Source organism: Macaca mulatta, chromosome 1 (genome assembly GCF_049350105.2).
Source record: "Macaca mulatta isolate MMU2019108-1 chromosome 1, T2T-MMU8v2.0, whole genome shotgun sequence".
Taxonomy (NCBI): Eukaryota; Metazoa; Chordata; class Mammalia; order Primates; family Cercopithecidae; genus Macaca; species Macaca mulatta.
The window spans coordinates 197,380,128-197,397,798 of record NC_133406.1 but is presented as its reverse complement, the minus strand read 5'-3'; the positions used below and the strand labels follow the sequence as shown (position 1 = coordinate 197,397,798).

Below are 17,671 nucleotides of genomic sequence, written 5' to 3'. Positions count from 1 at the left end.
AGAGATGGCAAAAGCAGGCTAAGTACAATTATTTTGTGAACTGATAATGACAAGACAAGTGTGATCTTGTTTTTCTTTTCTAGTTCACACACATGAGGAGGAGACAGCAAGAGACATCACAGGGGCTGGTCCAGGAGATGAGGGACAGCCTATACCAGCTCCAGCCAGCCTGCCTTTCACCAGTCCGGAGGGTGGTGTGTGTGTGTGTGGTGCCAGATTTGCCTATTAGAAGCTCCGACCGTGTCCCTGTTAAACTTCAGAACCCTTCATGGGCCCCTTACACGGTCCAAGTGCCTCACTATGGGCCTTCAAGACCCTGAACCACCTGAGCCAAACTTGTCTTTCCAGCTTCATCTCACATGCTTCCTGCTCAAAACCCCCACAGCTGTCAGTTCACACTATCGTTTAGTCTGCTAATCAATTATTCAACAAATATGTGTTGATTATTTCCTACATACTAGCTACTGAGGTCATGGTGATTAGTAAAAGACACACTGTCCCTGTACTTGCTGGGGACCACACATCTAGCAGAGGATGACAGGTAAATGCATAATAGGCAGTTAAGCACATTGCAGTAAGAGTAGTAGCTGGGGAAGAACAGGGACCATGGGTGCACGCAAGAGGCACCTAAACCAGCCTGCAAATCAGGGAGGGCTTCCTGGAGGAGGTGGCATCTCAGTTGAAGAATGCAAGTCGCTCAGACTGAGGCTGGGGAGTGGCGAATATCCCAGGCAAGAGAGAACTCTTGAGTTCAAAAACTGGAAGGGCAGAGAGGAGGGCAGGGTGCCAGTGGCAAATGACTGACCTGGTGCATGTGGCAGAGGCTTTATGAGCCTTGTGAAGGAGTGTGGCGTTTATTCTGAAGTGTTTATTCTGGGAGCTCCTGTCTCCCGCCTGAAAGGCCTTCACCCCTCCTCCCTGTTCACTCAAATCCTGCTTCCCCAGTAGGATCCAGTCTGTGGGGCAAGCCAGGCGTTGGAGGGAGAATGAGCGAAGGGCTTTTGGAGGCTCCAGCCTAGGGCCAAGGAATGGAGGTACTGGGGCTGTGTTTGCGGTCTGCTGGTGTTGGAATTTGGGGGCTAAAGCTGGGTTTGAGGTTGGCGTTGGGTTTGGGGGCTGGATTCAGGAACAGGAGTCGAGGTTCGGGCTGAGCATGAGGTTGGGATCTAGGACCTTAGTCCAGAATTTGAGTTGGAGTTAGGAGTTGGGAGCTGAGATTTCTAGCCAGACTTGAGGTTGGATTTGGAGTTGGAACTGGAATTGAATTTGGAAATGGGGCTGGGAGTTGGGGCTGAGATGTGCGGCAGGAGCTGGGGCAGGGGTGGAAGCTGGGGGTTCTAGCTAGGGTTTGCAGCTGCAGCTGGAGTTAGGGGGTGGTTTTGAAGCTGGAGCTAAAGTTAAATCGGGTCGGAGCTGGGGAATGGGTTGGCGCCCAGACTCTGGGGCCGATAGACAACATTCCTCCTGCTGCCCAGGTCGGCGAATTGTGTTCCCAGCCCTAACAGCAGCAGACAGAAGCCCCTCCCTTCCCAGGAATGCCTCTGCCCAGCAGAAGGAGCAGTGCCACGTCAGCCAATCGGCTCAGGCCCTGCCCTGGAAACGACACCTGTTCATCCTCCTCCCCACAGGCTCACCTGAGTGCAGGTTAGGCAGGTGAAGTGTCTCCCCGGAAACCGAGCTAGAGTGCCCCACCTGCTCAGCCCTGCCTTCTCGGATGGGATCCAGCACGTCCAGGCTTCTCGTGAGTTACCCATTGTCCCCCCACACCCCACCACCCCTACGTTCTCCCACTTGCTTTTCCCCTGAGAACCTCCACCCTGCCCCCAGCCTGGCCCCCGCTATCTCAGCACACCTCTGCAAGCACTTTCAGACCAGTGAAGTCACAGCCCAGGGGAATGCTGGGACAGACTCCATGGCCACGCCCACCTCCCCCACTTCCTTGGAGGCATTGGCACCAGCCTCTGCCCACCTGGTGGGTAGGGGTCAGCCTCTGCAGAGGAGTCTCCGGGAGAACAGATACCTTGTCAGGATGTAACCTGTGTACGGCCACATAGTAATATTCCCAGAATGACCCAGGACCTACATCTTCTGCCCTGTCCTGCTTTGGAGGGGTAACATCATTTTCATGTATTCAAAAAGCACGCTTTGAGCATCTATGCAGGCTCTAGGCCCCGTTGGAATTCCGAAACGAAGATGTCAGGTGGCTCATCCCCACCCCCCAAGATAAATGTTATTGTCCTCACTTTTCAGATAAGGAGACTGAGGCTGTAAGAGATGAACCACTCAGGCTTCCTGGCGCCTCCCCTAGACCCCTCTCCTGGGCTCTGCAGGGCTCTGGACTGACGAACCCCCACCCACACGTAGCACAGGCATCAGCCTGCTTGCTTCTGTCTCTGTCTCCTGCTGCAGACTGGGGCTCCATGAGGGCAGGGACCTCATGTGCTTTATTTTTGCCCAGTGTGAGACATGCTGTCCTCTGGAAGACACGTTAAATCAGCAACCACTGTTAGGTGCCTGGCCATGCTCCTACCGGTGGGAAGGACTGGAGCTGGGGTTCAAATCCAGAGCCCTCTTTTTTCCTTTGCTCCACTTTAGAGAAATCGTGGAGGAGGATGGCATGAGGGAATGGCGAGTGTGGAGAAGAGCAAGGGGAGCAGAAAGACCAGTGAGGAGGTGGAGGCGGGAGCTGTGAATACAAGAGCCGGGAACTGGCTAAAGAAGTGTTTAGAGGTGGAGCCCTGGGGACAGGATGTGGATTAGATACTGCAGAGGGAGGAGGAGCTGGCCGAGAGGGCGGTGATGGCATGCCTGAAGTGAGGAACGCAGGAGGAGCAGGTTGGAGTAAGATAACAAGCTTGGGTTGGGACCTGTTGCATCACAGGGACATCAAAGTGACAAGTGACTCAGGAGGGAGATGTAGGTTGGAGAGAGGAATTTGGGAACCGGCAGCTTATAACACCAAACTCATGGCTGTGGGATTGGATGGGATGTTAGGGGAGGGAGGGTGTTAGGGGTCTGGTCCTAACCCACAGAGGAGGAGGAGACACAGCCCTAAAAGAGAAGTATCGGGGCCGGGCGCGGTGGCTCAAGCCTGTAATCCCAGCACTTTGGGAGGCCGAGGCGGGCGGATCACGAGGTCAGGAGATCGAGACCATCCTAGCTAACATGGTGAAACCCTGTCTCTACTAAAAAAAATACAAAAAAAAACTAGCCAGGCGCGGTGGCGGGCGCCTGTAGTCCCAGCTACTCAGGAGGCTGAGGCAGGAGAATGGCGTAAACCCGGGAGGCAGAGCTTGCAGTGAGCTGAGATCCGGCCACTGCACTCCAGCCTGGGCGATAGAGCAAGACTCCATCTCAAAAAAAAAAAAAAAAAAAAAAAAGAGGGAGAAGTATCAAGGTCAGTCAGGCTTCTGGTTTCAGAAGGGTTAAGTCATAAGCACCCCCTCCATCCCCACAGCTCCCCCCCAGGAACCAGTGGTGACAGCTGAGGCCATGTGAGTAGGATCCTGAATGAGGCTTTATCTCTGGCTGTTCGTCCCATCGTCCACCGTGGCACCAGCTCCCTCAGCCAGCCGGGATGGGACCAGCGACTGAGACAGCCAGAGGCAGAGAGGTCAGGGCCTGGGTGAGGGGATTCCCTGGAGGGTTTTGGGGGGTACTGTATGGGCAGGATACTCTTCTGGCTTCATTGGAGAGCCATTTCCAAGGGACAGTGCTGCAGAGGGGGCTTTCCCAGGGGAGATTCGGGGGGACACCGGGGTGGATTCTCAGGGGTCATCCCCAAGGCTCCCCAGGTGGGACCATGGGGGATAGGTGGGCTGGGAGGGTAAGACTGTGATTCTTCCCCTACAGGTGAGGGTGACTATATCCTGGACTGTGAGAGGAATGGGACTCTGGGCCTGTAGCTGCCAAGCAGGTGGCGGGTGCTCCAGGTTGTGATCTGTACCCTCTGACCCCTGACGTTGACCTACCCTGACCCCTGCCTGACCAAGCCATGTCTGAACAGGAGGCTCAAGCCCCAAGGGGCCGGGGGCTGCCCCCAGACATGCTGGCAGAGCAGGTGGAGCTGTGGTGGTCCCAGCAGCCACGGCGCTCGGCGCTCTGCTTTGTCGTGGCAGTGGGCCTCGTGGCAGGCTGTGGCGCGGGCGGCGTGGCACTGCTGTCAACCACCAGCAGCCGCTCAGGTGAATGGCGGCTAGCAACAGGCACTGTGCTCTGTCTGCTGGCTCTGCTGGTTCTGGTGAAACAGCTGATGAGCTCGGCCGTGCAGGACATGAACTGCATCCGCCAGGCCCACCATGTGGCCCTCCTGCGCAGTGGTGGAGGGGCCGATGCCCTCGTGGTGCTGCTCAGTGGCCTCGTGCTGCTGGTGACCGGCCTGACCCTGGCCGGGCTGGCCGCCGCCCCTGCCCCTGCTAGGCCGCTGGCCGCCATGCTGTCTGTGGGCATTGCTCTGGCTGCCTTGGGCTCACTTTTGCTGCTGGGCCTGCTGCTGTATCAAGTGGGCGTGAGCGGACACTGCCCTTCCATCTGTATGCTCACCTCCTCCACCCACAGTGGCCATGGCGGCCATGGCAGCATCTTCAGCATCTCAGGACAGTTGTCTGCTGGCCGGCGTCATGAGACCACATCCAGCATCGCCAGCCTCATCTGATGGAGCCAGAGCCCTTCTTCCCACACCGGCCTCAGTGTCCCCAGAGCTGAGCCAGGGTGTGAGTGCATGTGGACGCTGAGTATACGTGAGTGCGTGTATGCCCCCAGGGGTATACATGAGTGCGTATACGTGAGTGCGTGTATGCCCCCATGGGTCAGCTCTTCTGTGGATTGCAGAAGAGTGGTGCAATGTGATGAACAGCCCATGTGTTCCCACACATCCACACCATGGGAAGGTTAATGCGTGCCTCCTTGGAACTGGGTGTTTGTGTCCATGGAACTTCCTGTCTGTATCTCAGGTCAGTAGACGCAGAAGCACCTCATGATGAAGACTCTTGAGCCCCATTTCCAAAACCCCTCAAATCCAATCCTGTCCTGTAACATCCATCAAAGATTTCCATAGGGGTGACTGGTGTCCACCCAAGACTGCACCAGTGCCTGCTCATTGAGGAGAGTAACTGCTGCCAGGCAGAAAGAATATGGGCTCTGCAATGAGACAGACCTGGCAGGGATTTCCCCGTTGAGCACTAGCAGCTGGAGGAGTTGGGAGTTCGTGGCTATCATGGTTGTGTTCATCGATTGTGGGGATGAAATGTCATTGTGCATGGAAGGCGCGGCTCATGGCTGATGTGCAATAAAATGGCGGCTGCCGTTGTCATTGTCTCCATCTCAGGATCTCACCTCAGAGACCCTTCCTCCCCTACCCCAAGCCCCGCCCCATCCAAAACGAACTCCTCACTCCTATCTCAGCCTCATAAACGGTACCTTGAGGGTCTTCTCAGTCAGGCCTGTGGTTTCTCCTGTTAGGTAGGGAGAGGACGGACTGGATGCCAGCCTTGGGAAGGTGGTTGGTTTCCAGTCCCAGGGAGAGGTGAGGGACCTGAGTCCTTCGCATTTGCTCACATGCTGGGTCAGGATGAGGCCTTACGTGTTTGGTGTTATTAGCTGGTTTCTCTGGCAACTGCACCTGCCATCGGCTGTGCCTCAGCAGATTCCCTGAGGGCGACTGGGAGGCTACAGCTCCCTACCCCACCTCTGAAACCAGAACATCCCGCGTCTGGGCAGTGGCTGCGCCAGCTGGCCTGCTCTAGGTTCCTGGGCATGGGAGAGGTGTTTCAAACCCCCTAGGGTGGTGAGAGTCACTTCCTGCTTGGAGTCAGCCCTGGGAGGATCCCCCCTCTGTAGCATGCAGTGCCATTTCCTGGGTGATGGAGATCCACGGGAAGCAGCACTCAGGTGTTTCATCACTTCCTGCTTCTCGAGGTGCCGACTGCATGAAGCCCGTGGAAGATGCCCAGAGAGGCAGGGAAATGAGACCTGTCTTCAAAGAGATGTTACAGTACAGAGGCTCTGACAACAAAAAGTTGACTTTCAGCAGGCAACGTCAAGGATGTCTCCTGGAGAAAACACCGGGCTGACAGATGAGGGGAAGAGTGTTGCCAATGGAGGGAGGGAACAGGGTGAACAGACCCGGGAGAGAAAGACAAGGCGTGTCCCAGAACGCCAAGGACAACAGAAACGGCTCCCCTGGGTGCTCCAGGGGTGCCTCATATCTACCATATTCCAAACTGACCCTGCTCCTCTCATCTTGAACGAGCTCCTCTCTCTCACCCAGAAGTGCCATGCTCAGGGGGCATCTAGGTTAGAGACTCGGTGCAGTGCTAGATGGCACCGTCACTGTCTCCTCACCCAAGTCCAGTGACAAATCACCAACTCCTCTGCTTTCCCTCACACAGATTTGTCTGGCAAGCCATATCTTCATGTTCACTGCCCAGAAGGGACCCTCTTCATCCCTGCCTGAGTGGCACATCAGCCTCCTTCTCTCTCCCTGCTTCTGCTCTTTTCTCCTCTTCATTCCCCTTCCCCCGGCCACGCACACGCACATCCCTTGAGCCAGAGTGATCATCCTAAAGCTAAAACGAAAATGTGCCTCAGAGACTGTCTGTGGCTGCCCACCCCTTCCAGGCTCCCTAACCTGGTTTGGTCCCACTCAGAAAACCCCATGAGCAGCCCTGCTGAGCTATTTCCACCAACTCCCCAGGCCCTCTCATTTGTGCCAGCCTTTACATGTTCTGTGCTCTTTGCCTTCTCGTCCTTCAAGATCCAGTTCTCCAGGGATCTTCCTTGGCCCTTAGACCAGTGAGTTTCCCTCTTTCTATGCCCACAGCACCCTCCATTGTAGACCCATCTGCAATTATTTCTTTTTGTGCCTGTCTCCTTGATCAGGTGAGCTCGTCCTAACCAGACTGGCATTGTGCTCATCTGCTCATATGCTCATCCCTTGCTCCCAGCATAGGCTTGACACAGAGTAGGTCCTTTTTTTTTTTTTTTTTTTTGAGACAGAGTCTCCCTCTGTTGCCCAGGCTGGGGTGCAGCGGCAAGATCTTGGCTCACTGCAACCTCTGCCTCCCGGGTTCAAGTGATTCTCCTGCCTCAGCCTCCTGAGTAGCTGGGATTACAGGCGTGTGCCAGCACACCTGGCTAATTATTGTATTTTTAGTAGAGACGAGGTTTCACCATGTTGGTCAGGCTGGTCTTGAACTCCTGACCTCATGATCCGCCCACCTCGGCCTCCCCAAATGCTGGGATTATAGGCGTGAGTCACCGCGCCCAGCTGACACAGAGTAGGTTCTTTATTGGGTGGATGAAGGACTCCGGCATGGCAGATGGCAATGTGCATGCAAGGAGCAAGGAGAGACCCACCTATAACTGGGAGGGGATAGGGAAAGTAGGCCACTGCCCCTGTTGTCCCTGAATCTGTCCCTCCCAAAGCCCCATGCTCTCTACCGCAGTTCTCACTCTTCCTGAGTGCCCAAGAGCAATCGATCGCTATGACCCACTCCTGGCCTGATATGGGAGTACAAAATGTCCTGCTTTCCTGTAATATGGGGAGAAATACCCTTTCCTTTCATCTGAGACAGAGTTAGACTCTTGCAATTCTCACATTATTTCTTTTTTTTTTTTTTCTTTGAGATCGAGTCTCCATGAGTCACCCAGGCTGGACTGCAGTGACGTGATCTCTGCTCACTGCAACCTCTGCCTTGCAGGTTCTTGTGCCTCACCCTCCGGGGTAGCTGGGATTACAGACGCATGCCACCTTGCCCGGTTATTTACAATATTTCTTTTAAGAAACTAAAGAAAAAGCAGAAGCATAGAGGCTCAGAAAATGGGGAAAGAGGGGGTTACCTGGCATAAGCATCTGACTGAGCAGCTGCTGTGGGCGAGTCCAGCACCAGGCTCTCCCGGGAAGGACGGGAGATGGAGACTAGGGCTCATGGCCCCAGAGGACTGATCCCATAGGGTAATGGACAGCCAGCTATAACAGAAGACAGGTGATGGTACGGGCTACGTGAGGCACGGGCAGGGCAGAAATGTGTCTACCTCCTCAATCACTAACGTAGGCTTCCCACAACCTCTTGCCTTCAGCCTGCTCAAGTCATTTCGCTAAATACTTTCTCTGCCTCCATTGCAACCGGAAGCTCACTGGCATCTCCGTTCTCCCTTTGTAAAGCTGCTTCCTCCTGACTTCACTGCCTTCTCCTGTCCACCCCCTTACCACCTGGTTAAGGTTCTGTCGCCATCATTTCACCTGCTCTTTGACAGACTTGTCAAGTCCTTAGCCCCCTGCCTTTGGGTGCCACCCTCCCAGCCAAACCCCCTCCATGGACAAATCCACCCATCTGCCTTGGATGCACCTGCCCCACTGTGAGTGGCCATTAGAGAAATCTGCACAGCCAGACAGCCTGCTGTCACTGTGAACTCCTCTATCAACTTCTCAGCTGAGGCCAGGCACAGTGGCTCACGCCTGTAATCCCCGCACTTTGGGAAGCTGAGATGGGTGGATTGCTTGAGCCCAGGAGCTCAAAATCAACCTGGGTAACACGGCAAAAACCCTGTCTCTACTGAAGATACAAAAAAAAAAAAAAAAGTTCTCATCTGAATCTGCACTGCGGTTCCTCAGTGACACTGCCTTTTCCTGGTTGGCTCCTGCTCAAACAGTGACTCTGAAGTTCTCTCCACCCTCTTCACCACCCCCAACCCCAACATCCCCTCCCTCTGCACTCACCTTCCACCCCCAGCACCACTGTCTGCAGAAGACTTAGCCTCCTCCCTTTGTGACAAGGCGAGAGCCCGTGACAGGAGCCCTTCACCACGGCTACCACCAAATCTATCCTCCCTTACTCCTGCTTGGCCAGTGGCCTTGGCATCCCAGCAGAGGAATTTGGACTTTGTCCTCAGGACACTGGAAAACATGGAAAGACTTTCACCAGGGGAGTAGGATACTGTGGCCAGAATAGGATTTGGGACTTGCTGGCTGCCGCGTGGAGCCAGGGATTGGCCTTAGAAGAAAAAGAATGAGAAGAAATGGCCAAACAGCCCGTCTCGGCTGGCCACCGAGGGACAAGAAGCAGCTGGCCCAGCTAGAGAGTTTGGGAAGAGTATCCCAGAAAGAAGGAATAGCACAAAGAAGGGTCCAGACCTGGAAATCTAAACTGGCATTAGATGAAGGAAAAGGCCAAAACGGGGGCTGATGGAGAGATAGCGTAGCCTGGTCTGGACCTAGAGGCTCCCCTCGGATGGTGTGAGGTGGAGAGAGGGACTTGACACATGTTCCTCCTGAGTTTAACAGTCAAACTCTAGATTCTAAGCCATGTCTCTTCATATCTGAGACTGGAAGAATGTGCTCTAGAAACTGCCAAATCTAGGCTGGGCGCGGTGGCTCACACCTGTAATCCCAGCACTTTGGGAGGCTGAGGCGGGCAGATCACAAGGTCAGGAGTTCAAGACCAGCCTGGCCAACATGGTGAAATCCCATCTCTACTAAAAATACAAAAATTAGCCGGGCATGGTAGTGGGCACCTGTAGTCCCAGCTACTTGGGAGGCTGAGGCAGGAGAATCGCTTGAACCCAGGAGGTGGAGGTTTCAGTGAGGCGAGACCATGCCACTGCACTCCAGCCTGGCAACAGAGCGAGACTCTGTCTCAAAAAAAAAAAAAAAAAAAAAAAAAAAACTGCCAAATCTGGTCCAGTCCAGGTGGTCCTCACATCACATCCAGTCACATCTCACAGGAGACCTCGGGCCTCTGGACACTCAGGTCTCCTTGAAGGAGCTTCCTCCAGGCCCCAAGGGACCTGCACATGCCCCGTCACACTCAGCTCATGCAGGAGCACAAGGACAGGGGCTGCCTTTCTGCCTTCTGCAGGGGTCCTGTGAGACTCCCCTGGGCATAGCCCTGGCAGCCACCCCAGATACCTGGAGGGCAACAGAAGCTGAGGGCCAAGCTCAGCCAGGGACGGGACACACCAGCTCTACCCTCACGACCTGCTCTCCAAAAACTGGACCTTGTACCCTGAGACTTCTCAGCCCCTATTCACTGTAGAGGGTGAAGGTGGGAGGACCCAGCCCAGGCAAGATGAGAGTCCAACAGCCAAGAGGGTCCTTCTCTGAGTCTATTTCATTGTTACTTCAAGGTGAGATAACGGTGTTATTGTGGAGTGAGGTGAGCAAATTGCAGTGAACTTGTTTGAGCCTCATCTTCTCAATCTATAACATAGATTAAGCAGGGCTGTTGTAAGAAAATGTTAGAACAGCTGGGCGCGGTGGCCCACGCCTGTAATCCCAGCACTTTGGGAGGTCAAGGCAGGTGGATCACTTGAGGTCAGAAGTTCAAGACCAGACTGGCCACCATGGTGAAACCCCGTCTCTACTAAAAATACAAAAAACTTAGCTGGGCGTGATGGTGCATGCCTGTAATCCCAGCTACTCAGGAGGCTGAGGCAGGAAAATCACTTGAACCCAGGAGGGTGGAGGTTACAGTGAGCTGAGATCGCACCATTGCACTCCAGCCTGGGTGACAGAGCAAGACTTCCGTCTCAAAAAAAAAAAAAAAAAAAGTGCTAGAACAACATCAGTACTATTATTCTACAGCATCAGAGATTCTAATTCAAATCCTTTGCTGTCCTGACCAGATCTTCCAACCTAAGTCCTGAGAAAGAGACAATCAAATCCCCAGCGGGAAGGGAATGAGGAGGAAGGAGATGAGCAACCCCCTCCGTCAGGACGAACACTGGTTACCTCTTATGAGGAGCTGTTGCCCTCAGGGTGCCCACAGGGATATCACTAACACTGCAGAGCACTTGCTCCGCTCGGTTCCACTTGACATAGACTCATTTCATCCTGCTAACAACCTTATGAGGTAAGCACTGTTTTAATCCCCATTTCACTGAGAAGTTGGGGCGCTGAGAGGCTAAGTAACTTGCCCAAGGCCTCCCAGCATATACATGGCCGAGCCAGGATTTAAATTCAGGTAACATGTGCCCTCAACTCACTTTGCCAGTCTGCTAGGAAATTGCTGGAGTTTCCTTTTTTTTTTTTTTTCTGAGACAGAGTCTCTCTCTGTCACCTAGGCTGGAGTGCAGTGGCGCCATCTCAGCTCACTGCAAGCTCCACCTCCCAGGTTCACATCATTCTCCTGCCTCAGCCTCCTGAGTAGCTGGGACTACAGGCACTCGCCACCACACCCAGCTGATGTTTTGTATTTTCAGTAGAGACGGGTTTCACCGTGTTAGCCAGGATGGTCTTAATCTCCTGACCTCGTGATCTGCCCGCCTCAGCCTCCCGAAGTGCTGGGATTACAGGCGTGAGCCACCGCGCCCGGCCAACTGCTAGAGTTTCTTAATCGTCATGTTGGTGGATTTGTGGGACTCCATCTTTGGCCTCCACACAGTGCAAGGGATGTTGCCTTGCCTTTGAGGCAGCAGGATGAGACAGTGGGTGGCTGGGTTGGGATTCCCAAGGCAGAGTAGGTAGTGGCAGCTGCCAAGGAGTGGAGGACAAGGTGAAGGACCAGGGGCAGAGGTAGGTGGGGCCAGGACCCGAAGCCAGAAGAGGCCAAACCAAAGAGGGCCTGGCCGCATCCCAAGCTCCCAGCAGCTCCAACACTCCCAGCCCTTTGCGCCTGTGGGCCCAGGTCATGCTCCCTCCTTGCACTTGAGGCCAGGCACGCAAACCACAGTGGGAAGAAATTCCTCCAAGGAATCAAGGCCTTGAAGAATAGGGTCCAAGGTTGTTTTGACTACAGGGCCCTGCTCAGGCAGGCTGGCCACCCACAGCAGGTTCTGAGGGGAAGCCCCGGCTCGGGCACCCTGCAGGGCATAGGCTCAGCAAAATCAACTGCGGGTCTGGGATCAGGCCATTACCTTCTTCTCCTGGGTCCCTCAGAGGTTCTGACTGATGCCCGAAAGAGTACAGGAGAACAGGGCCAGCCGAGCACAGAACTACACACAGGGCAGCTCCTCCGTGGTGGCAGTCGAAGGAGCCCAGGGGCAGGGGGCAGGCCCAGCTGCCTGGGCAGCAGGATTTCCTTGAAGGCCAGGACATGCCCCTTAGGTCAGTCTCTGGGGTCTTCCTCCAGGGTCTCAGGCTGGGGCAGCCTCTGCTCTCCCCAGGCCTGTGAGGGGCAGACCATCTCTGGACTCAGGAACCATGGCCAGGTTGGGGGTCATGTGAGCTGGGCTTCCCTCCTCTCTGCTTCCTCCAACTCCCTTGCCAGGCCTTGGTCCGCTGACAATCTTGAGATGTGTTTCCCACTCCGCTCCTCCCTGGTGATCTCATCCACTCCCGCTCTCAGTGACCCTGGTGCTAAGTGTTCCCAAGCCTGTGTCTGCAGACTAGACTTCTCCCTGCGAACCCAGCGGCCCCGAGGCATCTCCCCTGAAATCCTGCATCCAACACTGAATCCCCATTGCCCCGACCTGCTCTTTGTCCATGCACCCAGCAACCAAGCCAGAAGCCAGGGCGGTTTTTTCTGATACCTACCTACTCCCCATATCCAAAGTCAACAGGTCCTATCAGCAATTCCTCCCTCCTGTCTCGGAGTCTGTTCCTATGTCACACCTTAGTCAGGTCTTATCACCTTCTCTCAGTGTCTCCCCCTAATCCATCTCTGCACAGCAGCCAGAATGACTTTTCTATCATGATTATGTCATGCCCTTGCACAAAAAAAGTCCACAGATGAGCCTCCATTGTTCTCGGGTTGAAGTGTGAGCTTGGCATCCAAGACCCTAACAGATCCAGTCCACTCTTGGGCTTCCTCACTACCATGGGCACCTCTCAGACACTACACTCAAGTCCTCCTCAATCTCCCGCCAAGCACCTCACTACATTTGCCAATGCCTCACTTCCCTTCTGTACCAGCTCATTCCTCAAAGGCTGACACTGTACTTGGGGAACACATGGGGGCGGCTGCCTGGCTCATGAGAACTGCCTCTTGTCTGAGAATGATCTGGAACAAACAGATAGGTTCCCAAAACCATGTCCCTTGGACTCACAGCAGATTATGCTTTAAGCCCCTGTATACTTGACCAAAGCTAGGCCAAACTGATTCTCTTGTCTGAGCACTTGAAACTTGGAATTGAGAGTTTGGAAGTCCTGGTTATAGAGAGTCCCATCAGTGCCCCTAAATAACAGGATGCTAGATGTGAAATGCCTGACCTCTGGCTGCTGGGACTGCCTGCTTCCTGCTGTCCCTTTGATTCTATGCAACAGCCAGGATTCTCCCCCAAACTCCTTTCTATTGCTTGCAATTAAAAATAGCTTAACTCAAGTCTTTTCCATCTTAAAACTAGCTCCCTTGTGCAAGAATCTGAGGATACAGAATAAGACACAGCCTGGGGCCTCAGGGAGCTCCCAGTTTAGCTATGGGGGCAGGCATAGTAAGGGGCAAGTACAAACTGTCATAGAGATTAAAATAAGCCTGTAAATCCCAGCACTTTGGGAGGCAGAGGCAGGAGGATTACTAAAGTCTAGGAGTTCAAGACAAGCCTGGGTGATACAGTGAGACGCCATCTCTACAGAAAATAGCCATGTACAGTGGCACATGCATGTATTCCCAGCTACTTGGGAGGCTGAGATGGGAGGATCACTTAAGCACAGGAGGTGGAGGCTACAGTGAGCTGTGATAGCCCCACCATACTGCAGCTTGGGTGATAGAGAAAGACCCTGTGGCAAAAAAAAAAAAAAAAAGATGGCCAGGTGCGGTGGCTCACACCTGTAATCCTACCACTTTGGGAGGCCGAGTCACCTTTTGGAGGGCAGATCACCTGAGGTCAGCAGTTTGAGACCAACCTGGCCAGTATGGAAAAACCCCATCTCTACTAAAAATACAAAAATTAGCTGGGTGTGGTGGTGGGTGCCTGTAATCCCAGCTACTTGGGAGGCTGAGGTGGGAGAATCGCTTGAACATGGGAGGTGGAGGTTGCAGTGAGCCAAGATTGCGCCACTGCACTCCAGCCTGGGCAACAAGACCAAGACTCCATCTCAAAACAAACAAACAAAAAGATGAAAACAAAATGTGGACAGGACAATACTAGAGAAGGGCTCATGGAAGGTGTTGTGGAGGGGGGAACATCTGAGCAGTGTCTTCTAGCTCTGAGAGATAAAGCCCAGCTCCAGAAAAATAAAAATGAGTGACAATTTTTTATTTTTATTCAAAATGAAAATAGATTTATTAATTCCTGTGAAAAACATATTATAACCAGATTACCCACTTTATTTATAGGAAAACAATTCATTAAGAAGCTGGCTGGGCACAGTGGCTCACGCCTGTAATCCCAGCACTTTGGGAAGCCAAGGCGGGCAGATTACCTGACATCAAGAGTTTGAGACCATCCTGGCCAACATGGCGAAACCCCGTCTCTACTAAAAATATAAAAATTAGTGGCCGGGTGCAGTGGCTTTTGCCTGTAATCCCAGCACTTTGGGAGGCCGAGGCAGGTGGATCATGAAATCAGGAGATCGAGACCATCCTGGCTAACACAGTGAAACCCTGACTCTACTAAAAATACAAAAAATTAGCCGGGCGTGGTAGCAGACACCTGCAATCCCAGCTACTTGGGAGGCTGAGGCAGGAGAATCACTTGAACCTGGGAGGCGGAGGTTGCAGTGAGCCAAGACGTGCCATTGCGCTCCAGCCTGGGCAACAGAGTGAGACTCCGTCTCAGGAGAAAAAAAAGAAAAATGAAAAAAGAAAAAATGAAGCTTGGCACTGGTTTTCACCTGCACAAATGTTACCATCTGGGCATATTTGAAATGCTGGCAGGTAGGCAGGCCATCACAGTCATAGAGGATTTAGAAGAGTAGCATAGGCAGGGGGACCAATGTGAGCAAAGGTGCCTGGGGAAACTGCATGGCAAGTGGTGGGAGGGAGAATAACATTTAGTTCGAGAGTAGTAGGGGAAGGCAAGAAAAGAAACCAAGAGGCCCGGAGGCATGATCACAGAGGGCCTTATAGCCACACTCAAGCCTTTGTTTGGCTTTATCCTGAGAACAGCAGGGAACCATTGAGAGTTATTGAGCAAGGGAGGGTCATTGTCACTTTGCTGGCTAGTGTCAGGAAAGTGAGGTTTACTCCATCCCTGACCAACCTTTAAGCCCCAGCCACCTCTGTCCCTGAGGTTCGAGGAACCCCCGTGTCATAACCACTGTCCTTAAGCTGTCAGGCATGGAGGGAATGGGGAGAGTCCAAAGATGGGAGCTCAGAGGGAGAAGTTGTCCCTGCTACCCTCTGTCCCCAGCTCGCCAGTCCCAGGCTGAATGTAATTGTCCTCGATGAAGCCATCATCATCCTCATCTTCAGCCACCTGTGGGCGGCCCCCCCTTCCTGTCCCAGGCAGTGGGCGGTGCCGGTAGCTGGCATGGTATCGGCGGCAGAGGTGGCATTTGGCAGCCAGTGCGATGAGGAGCGAGAGGACCACAGCCCCCAGCACAAATCCTACCAGCACAGGCCACGCCCGAGCCCCAGTGCCTGGGCCAGGGGCCACAGCAGATGCTGTGGGGAGCTCCGAGGGCCCCACAAGTGCTGCAGAGAAAGGGATAGCATTATAGGTGGGCCCCAGAGGGGGCTCCCTGGAGAAACCAACAGGAGTGTGGGTAGGGTCCTTCCCCCAACCCCAGCCTCTAAGGGGAAGCCCCTCACCCCCATCATCCTCCCACTGTCACTCACTTTTGTTTGTCTCATTCATGGAGGGGCCTGATGACACCAGTGAGTCTCAGCCTCAACCAGAAAGAGCCCTGGCTCTGAGGACGCCCCCAGATGCCAGGCAGCCCCAGGGCACAAGTCCTAGAAAATAACATAGGTATGGGTGTCAGGGACGGTCACAGGGTGCACTTTCCAGGTCACACTCACAGCCATGGTAGTGCTGCACAAACTCTGGGGACTGGACAACTGACCACACCAGTTGTCCACAGAAGAGAAACAAGCTGAGCCTACAGAAACTGGCTATTTGTAAGGGACCATCACAGGGTTTTGCTCTGGAAGATGCTAAAAAAAAAAAATAACTAAATTGTAGAACTTACTGAGCATTCCTTGTAATTCAAGCACCAGGCATCATGCTCACAAAACCCAGTAAGGTAGGTATAAACATTATCCCCACTTTATAGATGAGGGCTCTGAGGCTGAAAAAGGTGAACTGACTCAACCAAAGTCCCCAGATTCGAACCCAGAGCCCAGTCTGTTGCACTGCTTGGTAAGCTAAGGATGGGAGACAGGGGCAGAGGTGGGTCCTGGCTCCCAAAGGTCAGAAAACAGCAATTGCTTGGCGCTACCCAGCCAAAGCGGAGACTACATATGGGGAGAGTGATGCAAGTCCCAGCTGAGGACAGGGGCCCTGGACACAGCCAGAGCAGCCCTGGCCCTTCTGCCTCTAAGTTGAAAGCAGCTGCTGCCCACCTCTACTCTCAGCCCTTCAAGCAAATCCCTGTCCATTCACCTCTACTTACAGGAGGCCCACACTCTGCCCCTAGAGGGAGGCTCAAGCCAGGGAGTATTCAAATGAGGATCACCTGAATCAGGAAATTACCACCCAGGGCTGGGGACACCTACAGGAGAAACACTTCAATTAGGGGAGTAGCTGGAGGAAGATCATCCAGGCTTGGAAACACCTGGAGTGTCTGGAGGAGGCACACCTGAATCTGGGGAGTATCTAGAGGAGGAGCATGAAAGTTAGAAGTACCTGGCAGACGAAGAGCTAGGGCAGGAGCGTATCTGCAGGTGGAGCACCTGAACCAAGGGAGACCTTGGGGGCAGAGTAGCCTGGCTAGGAAAGTACTTAGGAGAGAAGCTGAGGGGAGTACCCCAGTATATTCTTTGATACAAGTGCCTTCAAAATTCCCCCCCACCTCCTCACGTCCAACCTGGCATCAAGCCCCATCATCTCTTCCACTAAACATCTCTGGAATGACAATACCCTTCTCTCCACCCCTCTGCCACAGCTGAGTCCAAGCCACCTTCCTCTTGTACTCTAGCCATAATCTCCTAACTGGTCTCCCCACCTCTGGTCTCTTCCCCGGAGTGATTGGCCTAGAACCCAACTCTGACCCCATCCCTAGCCTGGTTAAAATTCCTTTAAACGCTCCCCATTCCCCACAGTGCCTTGCAATCCAGCACATGGCCCTCAAGCCAAACTCTTCTTCCTCTTCTCCACAGTTCCCTCCCCAGCACTCCAGACAGACACACACGCCACCCTCCCACTCACCCACCCTCCTGCTCCCTGGCCACACCCTCCTCAGTTTTTGGGGCCCCAGTCTGTCAAGGCCAAATCAGACCATACCTGCCTGTGAGGTTGTCCCTGGACCTACCCTGGGTGACCTGTCACCATCCTGCCCAGTCAACCATCAGTCAGAACCAGTCATTGCTAGGCGGGCAGCTCCCCGTGGTCAAGTGCTGGCTGATGGATCTGTACCCTCGTGCTGCAGGGAGCTGGGCACTCAGCCGCTCAGTGTGGTGCTTGTGACATTAACGAGGGGAGCAGGAGAGACGTCCTAGGAAGGAGAGGTCACCTGCTCATTCATTTCTCAGCCTGCTGTGGGCCTCATCCTAGCACTAGGTCCGCAAAACATGAGAATGTATAACACTGGAATGAACTGAATTCAATCTGACGTTTCTAAGGTTGTACTCCTATTCCTTTCCTCCCTGCCCTGTGAATTCTTCCCAAGAAGACACACACACACTAACCTTCC

The 17,671-nt window shown here is 53.8% G+C and overlaps 2 protein-coding genes and 2 long non-coding RNA genes across 16 annotated transcripts in view; 1 reads left to right on the top strand and 3 right to left on the bottom strand.

Moving 5' to 3' along the window:
* LOC106998150 (uncharacterized) overlaps positions 1 to 1,890 on the bottom strand; it is an 88,136-nt gene extending 86,246 nt beyond the window's left edge. For both annotated transcript variants that reach the window (XR_013403305.1, XR_013403306.1), the window contains exon 1: positions 1,635 to 1,890. This is a non-coding gene — a long non-coding RNA (uncharacterized LOC106998150). The remainder of the gene's footprint in view (positions 1 to 1,634) is intronic.
* A 1,659-nt stretch (positions 1,891 to 3,549) lies between these two features.
* On the top strand, positions 3,550 to 5,320 carry TMEM125 (transmembrane protein 125). Of its 2 annotated transcripts, none has more exons than XM_015137344.3 (2): positions 3,550 to 3,613; positions 3,853 to 5,320. In XM_015137344.3, exon 2 carries the CDS (start codon positions 3,995 to 3,997, stop codon positions 4,652 to 4,654), a length of 660 nt encoding a protein of 219 aa, XP_014992830.2. In that variant the 5' UTR covers positions 3,550 to 3,613; positions 3,853 to 3,994; the 3' UTR covers positions 4,655 to 5,320. The 2 variants fall into 2 exon arrangements, with proteins under 2 accessions (XP_014992830.2, XP_077817212.1); XM_077961086.1 differs by having other exon boundaries at positions 3,550 to 3,655; positions 3,795 to 5,320.
* Positions 3,851 to 8,857, bottom strand: LOC114672736 (uncharacterized). The gene is made up of 3 exons (XR_013403309.1): positions 8,720 to 8,857; positions 7,840 to 7,969; positions 3,851 to 5,970 (listed from the first exon to the last, which is right to left on the bottom strand). It is a non-coding gene; the product is annotated as an uncharacterized LOC114672736 (long non-coding RNA).
* Positions 8,858 to 14,128: 5,271 nt separating this feature from the next.
* The window catches only part of C1H1orf210 (chromosome 1 C1orf210 homolog), a 71,901-nt gene continuing 68,358 nt past the window's right edge, over positions 14,129 to 17,671 (bottom strand). For 5 of the 11 annotated variants that reach the window (XM_077960679.1, XM_077960678.1, XM_028834950.2 and 2 more), the window contains 2 exons: positions 15,657 to 15,773; positions 14,129 to 15,512 (listed from right to left, as the gene is read on the bottom strand). In XM_077960679.1, coding sequence (XP_077816805.1) covers positions 15,190 to 15,512; positions 15,657 to 15,675 — 342 coding nt within the window. In that variant the 5' untranslated portion in view covers positions 15,676 to 15,773 and the 3' untranslated portion in view covers positions 14,129 to 15,189. Of the gene's footprint in view, positions 15,513 to 15,656; positions 15,774 to 16,432; positions 16,527 to 16,665; positions 16,774 to 17,262; positions 17,474 to 17,671 lie in introns of those variants that run through there. The other 6 variants (XM_028834939.2, XM_077960657.1, XM_028834958.2 and 3 more) reach the window with 4 other exon arrangements.